Genomic DNA, 10,397 nt, shown 5'->3' with positions numbered 1-10,397 from the left:
GATGAACAAACATGATCCCAGTGAACTGAAGAATTCTCCCCAAGTGCACTGGCCAATACTTATCTCTGAACCAACATCAATGAAATTGATCATTGTAGTCGATTATTGTAGTCACATTGCAAAAGTGACTACACTTTAAAAGTATTTGATTTGCTGTAAAGACACTATATACATGTACTTTATTTCTTTTTCAGTTTTTTATGAAGACAAAGGGGTAAAGTTAGGCTTCAGCAGGGCAAAATGTGCTGAAAGGGCTTGTTTTGGTCAATGCCCCTTTAAGAAATTACTAAGGTGTGACAGTTCAAGCTTTGGAGATGTCAGTGTTGAACTGGGGTGTACAAAGCTAAAAATCACACAACATCAGACCTTTGCTTTAAATTCTGTGTCTTACAAGTTTATTTTCCACAATCATCTGATGAAGGAGCAGCCCTCTGAAAGATAGTGCTTCTAAATAAACCTGTTGGACTATAACCTGGTGTTGTGTGATTTTTAACAGTTCAATCTATCCAGCTAGAAGAATGTATCAAATCTCTCTTTAAATTCACTTTCCATCTTGTCATTTAGCTGGATGAGATAAAGGTAAATTTTCTCGTAATTCATTTCGTGTTTGCTGGACCACACTGAAGGGTGGCCGGCTCCATACTTTAATGAATGACCGTATTTTACAACTCACAGCAGGCTGTAAGATTGAGGTAAGCTTCTGTTCATAATCAGCCACTCTCCCAAGAGTGTAAGAGGCAAGGCAAATCCTCACACATGTGGAGAAACTTTTTTTTTTGTCGTCACACTTTCTCAGTGTGAGGCGAGCTGGTGAAGGAGTTAAAAAGGAATGTAGGTCAGTCAGCTCTCCGTCATAGCACAGCTGGACATTGGGCAGTATGTCCCGGTGGCGTTAGTAACCGTGTCTCTAGCCACTTCCCCCCTCCTCTAAACCCTACGCTAATCGTATTCTAGCAATAGCACTTCCTAGCTCCTTGAAGTACTGACTTTCAGGACCCTGAAGAGATGAAGTGGAGGTCTGTGTTGCTGATTTTCCGATTCCTCTTGCAGGCAGCTCCAAGCTTTTCCGCCGATTCGGAACCAGAAAGTGAGTATCTGAGGTAACTGAGAGAGAAAGGATGTGATTTTGACTTCGAGTGAGAAAGGTCTTGCAGCACTTTATTGAAAGTCCTTGCGCTCCTTCCTCTAATTGCGCCCAATGTAAAAATTCGACTACGCCTCGTCACCGTCCCACACTGTAAAATAAATCCGGACTGAATTAGTAACCCAGAGAAGTAACGTGATTTCAAGAGAACTGGTGGGGACCGTGAGATTATCATCAAGATGTTAAATGGTACACTGTGATGGACGATCCAGAGATGAGCAAAGGGAACTTTAATTCTAAACAAAATGGTACAAGACTTCCAAATTAGCTCATTCTTTGAGATGTTTACTGTCACAAGGGAGAGGTTATACTGAAGTTTTTACTGCATGACCTGCCCCCATTCAGATCCTGTCACGTCTTTCAATGGGATACTTTGGCCACTGTTGGGAAAGCATAAAATGAATATGTTACGAACCTATAATCGTAACCATTTGCTCTTTTAATTGGATAGTCATCTGTTTAATGTTAGTCTGTTATATGTAATTACTTTAGATTGCTTTGGAAGGTGCTTTGGGATACAGCAATTCAGAAACCTCTGGGGCTTATAGTCTGGCCATACACACGCCCAGACTCCAGTCAACTGAGAGCTCAGTGCCAAGTAAGGTACACCATAAGAGCATCTTTGTTTAAGAATATCGCTGTTTCCCTTTCGAAAATCCACAAAAAAATGTACTAACTGCCATTTTACTTCCGCAAATCTGAAGTAGTTTATAATGAGATTAGGCTCAATTCGTGTTGGAGCTCAGCCCGTGATACAAGATTACAGTTTTCCCATCCAGCTATAACGGCTGGGAAATGCGATCCCACGCAAAATGACTTTGCTGTTTAAATATAACCAAACCAGTAGTAATCAAATCAGAAGGGAAAATCTACCGGAGTGTAACGTTAAACGCCCACAAAAGCGGGTCATATAGGTTTAATTAGTTATGAAAATAAATGTAAATCATTGTATTGGTTGCAATACCGTTCTGGCACTATTTCTTTTATAATGCGGGCTCGCTATGAAGATTAGCGACGGGCTATGGATCATGCAATACTGCAACAGAGTCGTTTCATGTTGAAGGAGGGATTGGCAGTCCTTTTGAACAAGGAACGCTCTGATTTAGTATCTGACCTTCTGAGCCCTATGTGCACCCCTTGATTATTAACTTCCCAGTGTTTCTATCAGTGAGATCCAATCGTTCAATTAGCATTTCACCGTGACCATCTGTTCCTCAGTAATTGTTTCCGTAGCGGGAATAATGTATTGAAAACATCAAAACGATTGTGTTTGAGAGGTCAGTGGGAAGTTGGAATGACAAAAATACAAGATGAAAGTGATGGTTGGGTCTCCAAAAGGGTAAAAATTTAAAAGAAGTAGTAATCGCCATCGTTCTTAAATGTTGCTGATGCATCCCTCTAAGAAAAGTTCATACTAGTTTTAAATTGGATATTTTAAATTTGTGACTGGCTAGATTAACATTTATTGCCTATCCTCAAATTGACCTTGAGAAAGTGGTGTTGTCTATGTGGTGCAGGTGTACCCAGGATGCTGTGGGAGTTTTACAATTTAATATAACCACAGTGAAGGTCCAGTAATGTGATTCCAAATTAGGATGATGTATGGCTTGCTGAGACTCTGGTGGGGGTGGAGAAGTGGCAGGGAGGGGCATGACCGGGTGGAATTTACTGGTGATGTTCTGGCCCATCTGTTGCCCTGGAGTGCTGAAGATCTGCAGGGAGGTACAACTACTTAAAGAGCAACACAGGAATGTTCAGAGTTGCTAAAGAAAGGGAACAGAGAAATGGTCCACAGCCGAAAGACACAACAGCTGCAAAGGCTCCTCTCCTGGCACAGGTTGAAATGAAAGACAATATTAAACAGAACTGGCCGTGTCTCACAGTAACAAAGGTTTAGCAAACCACAACAGCTATGAGAAGCTACATTTCTGTGACTGATGGTGACAGACTGTTTCAAAGTGTATTCCACACTAAACCTCTCCAAAGAACAGAAAATAAAACTGAGTGCCGAAAGTTTGAAAGCCTAGAAGTCATGCTTTGAATCACAAGGGAATGTAATGTATGAATGATCTAAGTTCAATATTAGGGCCAAAAGTGAAAAGATTCTATTGATCTATACATATTTAGAAATTTATTGTCATGGGTACTTTTGAAAAATACAATGAAAAGTTTTTTTGTTTATAAGAGACCCTACCATGGTGCCCGTATTAATGACCGAAGTCATACTGAATAATAAAGAAGTAAAATTAAGACCAAAGTTCTTCACAGTTCAGTTAACGGCTCCTGGGCTTGGAGAAATCCTGTGAATTTGTGCAATTCAAAGATGATGTGATTAAAAACTGAATTTTCTTAGCCATAAGAAATTCTGTGATAGCAGCTCAACGGTTATTAGCAGATAATCTGACTCTTGAAGAAGTTAAAAATATGTTCAGAAACTCTGAGTAAGTAAGTCAGGGAGGTCTTGCTAAAACTGTGCAAGGCACTATCCAGACTGCAGCTAAGATACTATGAATAGTTTAGCCCCTTTATCTAAAGAAAGATGTACTGACATTGGAGGCAGTCCATGGAAGGTTCTGTAGGTTGATCTTGGGTATGTAGGGATGTTCTCATGAGGTGTTTTTGAGTAGGTTGGAACTGTACTCATTGGAGAGAGATCTTTATTGAAAAATGTAAGATTCTTAGGATCTTGACAGGGTAAATGCAAGGAGGTTGTTTCCCCTTATGGGAGAGTTTAGGACTACAGGGCATCATCTCTGAGTAAGGACATTCACAACACAGAGATGAGGAGGATTTTTTTCTGGCAGTGGTAGTGGATTAGTGGAACTCATTACTGCAGAGGGCTGTTGAGTCGAGGTTGTTACACATGGTTAAGGCTGACACAGACAGGTTTCTAATCATAGGGGAATGAAGGTTTATGGGGGGGAAAAGGCAGGAAAGTGGAATCAAGGTTTATCAAGGAACAAATTACTGTAGATGCTGGAATCTGAAATGAAAACAACAAATGCTGGAGATCTCAGGTCAGACAGCATCCATGAAGAGAGAGCAAGCTAATGTTTCAAGTCTAGGTGACTCTTCATCAGAGCTGGTGAAGTGTGGAGGGGACAGCATTTATGCAATAGTTTGGGGAGAATGGGGGTCGTGGGTGGAGGGTGCTGATGGAGAAATATGTTGATTGTTCAGGTTAAATGATTGTAATGTGAGAATGGCAGAACAATGGTGTGTCTCCTGCCAGATTTAGAATCATAGAATGCCTACAGCGTGGAAACAGGCCATTTGGCCTAACAAGTCCACATTGACCCTCCGAAGAGTAACCCATCCAGACCCATTCCCCTACCATATTACTCTACATTTACCCCTGGCTAAATGTACTTAACCTACACATCCCTGAACACTATGGGCAATTTAGCACGGCCAGTTCACCTAACCTGCATATCTTTGGATTGTGGGAGGAAACTGGAGCAGAGGTCCTCACATAAAACAAAGGAAAGCATACTAAGCGTAAACAGTGTTTAACTGCAAGAAACAATATGATTTCCCTTGGAAGTATTAGGCAGGAACAAGATAAAAATCCTATCGCTTTAATCTAAGAGATGATTGTAGCTATAAAGGTGTTGGATGATTATTCTAGCAAGTGCAGCTACTACAGAAATGTTGAACGAAGACATGGATGATTCAATTGACATGTTAGAGTGGGCTATTACGTCACATCTAAAAGAGACTCATGGTTTGTAAGTGTTGCAGGAAGGAAGTATCAAATGAGTATGAAGTGCCAGATAGACGGTGGTGCTTCCTGTGACATAATGAGCTCACAAAAGGTCTGTAAAATAAGACCAAATAGAAATCCACAAGTAAAGCTCACAAATGTACTGTTGAGACTGTGATGGAATGATTCTCACTTGATATGGACAATTTACTCTGACAGAACAAGGTTGTGTCAAGAATGAAGAATTAGAATTCTAGATATTAGACATGAAATTACAGCTTCAATCTCAACAGGAACAAGTCAAAAGCTCAGGGACTAACCTTATACCTGCTAAAAGACATTTAGAATGTTCGGCACACAATACTGACTGACAAACAGGCAAACAAACAGCGAGAAACAGAAAGGGTCCCACTGCAGGAGTACATAGGAAACTGGATGCCATTATCACTGCAGGAAAAACTTGCCAGAAACTGTAACTGAAGGAAAAGGGATGTCTAAGGCAACAGTGGAAATCAGCAGTCAGCTGAGACAATCTTGAAATAGTATCAAAGAGCACATCATTTCAACCAGCAAATGTTGGATGAAAAGTTGACAACCTGCATTTGGGTCAAGTATATAAAAAAGCTGATAAAAGAGGGACTAAGTAAAATAACAAACAGTTTGTTAATGATTGACACTAATGTTTGTATATGCCTAACTTGGATAACTCAAAACACAAGTGCTACTGCAAAAACAATTACTTTTTGTTTATTATGAAAAAGGGGATATTTGGACTGGACTGAAATACAATCTCATACAAATGATCTCCCTAGCTTTCTGTTGTCATGTGATTTTTATCATGAGCTGCACCCTATAGGCATCCATCCTACAGCCAGATTATTAAAAGAGTTGAATGCTTCATTGATTGCATTATAGTGAGGATCCGGTCTCAAGAGAAACATTGGGAAGTGTACCCAAGCAATTAAACTAATTAGAAAATTAAGGAACAATATTTTCAGTGTAAAAAGTTGATTAATCATAATCCCAGCTGATAAATTGCATTTAAAAATTTGTAAATACATACAATCTCAGAGTGGTAAAGAATTTTAATAACCTCTAAACATACAGAGATTACAAACCAGATTCTTAGTGGTAAGAAAGATTTCTCCCATAGTCTCACAATTGTGCTAAGGATTTAACTTCATGCCTGGCTCTTTATTTATTCATTGGCTAAGTCACTGGCTAAGTCAGCATCATTTATCCATTAGCAATTGTATTTGTGAAGGTGGTGGTCAGAAGCCTTCTTGAATCATTCAGTTTATGTGATGTAGATGCACCCACCATACTATTGGGAAGAGAGTTTGAGGATATTGACTCAGTGGTGGTGAAGGAACATGGTCATGCAGTTGAATGCAAGAGATTCAATCTTGTTGGACATGGTCATTGCCTGACACTTATGCACCATGAATGTTACTTGCCACTTATCAAGCACGTTATAAAATATCTTGGTTCTGAAATGGTAAATATTCATCTTGCCTTGGCTCCACCCATTCTACTAATGTTGCATAGTTTGATGGTGGCGACAAGGAGTTTTCCACTTGCTTTTGGAGGGAGCAGAGGTACCTGTATCAGTTCCCTAAGTTCCTAGTAATTATGCCTGACTAAATGTAGTTTAGCCATAATGCAACAAACCTTCTAATCCAAGAACAATACTTCTTCTTCAGCCATGATCATATTGAATGGCGGTGCAGGCTCGAAGGGCTGAATGGCCTACTCCTGCATCTATTGTCTATTGTCTATTGTCTATTCTGTAAATAACTGAAAATGTGTCGCTGGAAAAGCGCAGCAGGTCAGGCAGCATCCAAGGAGCAGGAGAATCGACGTTTTGGGCATGAGCCCTTCTTCAGGAATGAGGAAAGTGTGCCAAGCAGGCTAAGATAAAAGGTAGGGAGGAGGGACTTGGGGGAGGGGCATTGGAAATGCGATAGGTGGAAGGAGGTTAAGGTGAGGGTGACAGGCCGGAGTGGGGGTGGCGTGGGGGCAGAGAGGTCAGGAAGAAGATTGCAGGTTAGGAAGGTGGTGCTGAGTTCGAGGGTTGGGACTGAGACAAGGTGGGGGGAGGGGAAGTGAGGAAACTGGAGAAATCTGTATTCATCCCTTGTGGTTGGAGGGTTCCTAGACGGAAGATGAGGCGCTCTTCCTCCAGCCGTCGTGTTGCTATGGTCTGGCGATGGAGAAGTCCAAGGACCTGCATGTTCTTGGTGGAGTGGGAGGGGGAGTTGAAGTGTTGAGCCATGGGGTGATTGGGTTGGTTGGTCCGTGGGTTGGTTGGTCCGGGTGTCCCAGAGTTGTTGTCTGAAACATTCTGCAAGTAGGCGGCCTGTCTCCCCAATATAGAGGAGGCCACATCGGGTGCAGCGGATGCAGTAAATGATGTGTGTGGAGGTGAATTTGTGGCGGATATGGAAGGATCCCTTGTGGCCTTGGAGGGAAGTAAGGGGGGAGGTGTGGATGCAAGTTTTGCATTTCTTGCGGTTGTAAGGGAAGGTGCTGGGAGCCTTCGTCTCCGCCGCATCTGCTCCCAAGAGGATCAGTTCCAATACCGAACAACCCAGATGGCCTCCTTCTTCAAAGATCGCAATTTCCCCCCAGACATGATCAACGATGCTCTCCACCTCATCTCCTCCACTTCCCGCTCCTCCGCCCTTGAGCCCTGCCCCTCCAATTGCCACCAGGACAGGACCCCACTGGTCTTCACCTACCACCCCACCAACCTCCGTATACATTGTATCATCCGTCGTCATTTCTGCCACCTCCAAACGGACCCCACCACCAAGGATGTATTTCCCTCCCCTCCCCTATCAGTATTCCGAAAAGACCACTCCCTCCGTTACTCCCTCGTCAGGTCCACCCCCCCCCCCCCCCCCCCCCCACCAACCCAACCTCCACTCCCGGCACCTTCCCCTGCAACTCCTCGAACTCAGCACCACCTTCCTAACCTGCAATCTTCTTCCTGACCTCTCCGCCCCCACCCCACTCCAGCCTATCACCCTCACCTTAACCTCCTTCCACCTATCGCATTTCCAACGCCCCTCCCCCAAGTCCCTCCTCCCTACCTTTTATCTTAGCCTGCTTGGCACACTTTCCTCATTCCTGAAGAAGGGCTCATGCCCGAAACGTCGATTCTCCTGCTCCTTGGATGCTGCCTGACCTGCTGCGCTTTTCCAGCAACACATTTTCAGCTCTGATCTCCAGCAGCTGCAGTCCTCACTTTCTCCTAGAAGATTCTTCTGTAAATACTCTACAGTGGTCATCTCCAGATGGCAAAGCCAAAGGAGGTTTGGCAGCAGTGAACTAGCTCAAACAACTCTAACCTAATACCATACACTGGTAGAGATGGCAAATACCATAAGCTGCAAGCAGTGGTCTTCTAGAAAAAAATACTTCAAACCAAGCAGGGATATTGCCCAGGAGTGCTGCCTCCAAGCATGGACTGTTTCCTTATTTGGAGAATTATGAACGGCACTGAACACAGTGCAACCATCAGCAAATATTATCCATTTTGACAATAAGTGGAGAGATCATTGACAAAGCCCCCAAAGATGAACGGACCAAGGACACTGCTCAAGAACTGAAGCAGTGCGCTGAAGCTGAGCAAACAACTGTACTGTCTTCCTTTGTGATAGGTATGACTCCAATCAGTAAGATTTATACCATATTCCAATTGACCTAAATTTTATTAGGACGTCCTGATGCCATATCAGTCAAATTCTGCTTTGTTGCCAAGAACAGTCACTCTCTTCATTATCACAATTCAATTGTTTTGTAATCCATGTTAGGAACAAGGGTTGGTGACGATTCGCCATGGCACCTTCGCCGCCGCCGATTAGCCACTGCCAGTCGCCACCAACGTTTCTCCACTGGGGTTGTTTGACCTCTGGAGACTATTCGCCACCAGAAAGATATATATGTACTGATTGTTTTCCCTCCCGCCTGTTCTTTCATACTTCTCAGTCCCCTTTATTGATACAACAACATAGCACATATTGATAAAAAAAGGTGAAATAAATATAATTTTATTAGTTTATACATAATCTATCACAACTCAAATTAAGCATCAGTGAGGATATTGCTTAGTAAGTGTCACACTTGATAAAACTACAGCTGAAGATTGAAAGTAAATGGAACAGACAGGTCACATTGGGCAATTTTACATGTGTTTTGGCTTTTACTGAAGGTAGCTTACTAGGACTGCATCTAGGTTTGGAGCACAGCTGGGATGTTTCATCCCAGCCTTCACTCTATCAAGTGCCAGGTCTCGGTAACAAGTGGAATTCATCAACTTGACTGAAGACTGACATCTGTGCTGTTCTGAGCTAAGCAGTTGGCCAAAATAGATTATCCACTTAGATAAAGATGGTTATCCGTGTCCTTTACGCTGAAGTTCTGGGCTGTCTATTCATTCAGAATGGAAGTGTACATGGATCCTCCTGTTAGGCATTAGTTGAGGTATGATTATTCACTGCTGTTGACAACAGGATGTGGAAGTATTGCAGCACTTTGATCTAATCAGTTGGACATGGGAGTGCTTAGCTCTCACGTTATTAAATCACATTTGTTGACCTGTGATATGGCATCATCTAGTCAGTACCTCTAGTTGTTTAGTTTGGCAGGAAGAATGGGAAATCAGAATGTCACTTCTGGCAACCCAAGGTGTGGAGGATTTTAGATAGCCTTGTGCCTGAATCAAAAGAGTTAGAAAGCGGATACAGCACATAATCAAGAAAGCTAATGGGAGGAATTGATATAAAGACAAAGATACTATCTTTCAGTTAAGCAGAGCATTGGTGAGACCTCATTTCGAATACTATGTGCAACTTTGGTTTCCTTATTTCAGGAAATATGCTGAAATATACTTCAGGAGCTGAGGCTGATCAGAGCAGGCTTTGATTGATACCTGGAATGAGCAGGTTGTCTTATGAAGAAAGTTTGGACAGGCTGGGTTTGTTTGCTGTGGAGTTTAGAATAATGGGAGGTGACTTAATTGAAGTGTATAAGATGATCTTGAGAGGATGGAAAGGATGTTTCCTCTTGCGAGTCAGACCAGAACTAGGGACACTGTTTTGAAGTTAGAGTTTACCCTTTTTATTGGTAAAGTGAGCAATATTCCAGGACATGAGATTACAGACTTTGGTAAAGTTCAATGTTTGGGACTGTTGATAGTTCATGAACCAGACCACAATCCTCCCTCTCATTTTCAAGCTCCCTCTCATAACGTGGTAGGTGGATAGGTGGGGGAGGGGTGGGAGGGTGATGGGGATTATCTTCCTTCCAACTAGCCTTCTCTTCAAAACCTACCCTCCAAACCCCCATCCTTGGCCAAACCCACCATGCCTAATCATCCTGATGTAGCTGGCAGTAGGGTTCCACTGGTTCCCTTTCCTGCAATCCTAGCAAGGGCCACAATTGAGCTTTTGGTCTTGTCTTGATTGCCAGCAAATTGGATTGGCCAACAGCTCCAGAGGATGGAAATTCTTCCCGTGCAAGGGAGTAAATCTCACTGTCCATAAA

The 10,397-nt window shown here is 42.7% G+C and overlaps 1 protein-coding gene across 1 annotated transcript in view; it reads left to right on the top strand.

The window, feature by feature from the left end:
- The first annotated feature begins 800 nt into the window (after positions 1-800).
- The window catches only part of LOC140496394 (thrombospondin-4-like), a 126,549-nt gene continuing 116,952 nt past the window's right edge, over positions 801-10,397 (top strand). Inside the window, exon 1 of the mRNA XM_072596068.1 lies at positions 801-1,087. Within this exon, the coding sequence (XP_072452169.1) occupies positions 1,006-1,087 (82 nt within the window). The 5' untranslated portion in view covers positions 801-1,005. The remainder of the gene's footprint in view (positions 1,088-10,397) is intronic.

The sequence above is a fragment of the Chiloscyllium punctatum genome, chromosome 2 (genome assembly GCF_047496795.1).
Source record: "Chiloscyllium punctatum isolate Juve2018m chromosome 2, sChiPun1.3, whole genome shotgun sequence".
Taxonomy (NCBI): Eukaryota; Metazoa; Chordata; class Chondrichthyes; order Orectolobiformes; family Hemiscylliidae; genus Chiloscyllium; species Chiloscyllium punctatum.
Note: the sequence above shows the minus strand (reverse complement) of the source record. Positions and strands in the feature narration are given on the sequence as shown.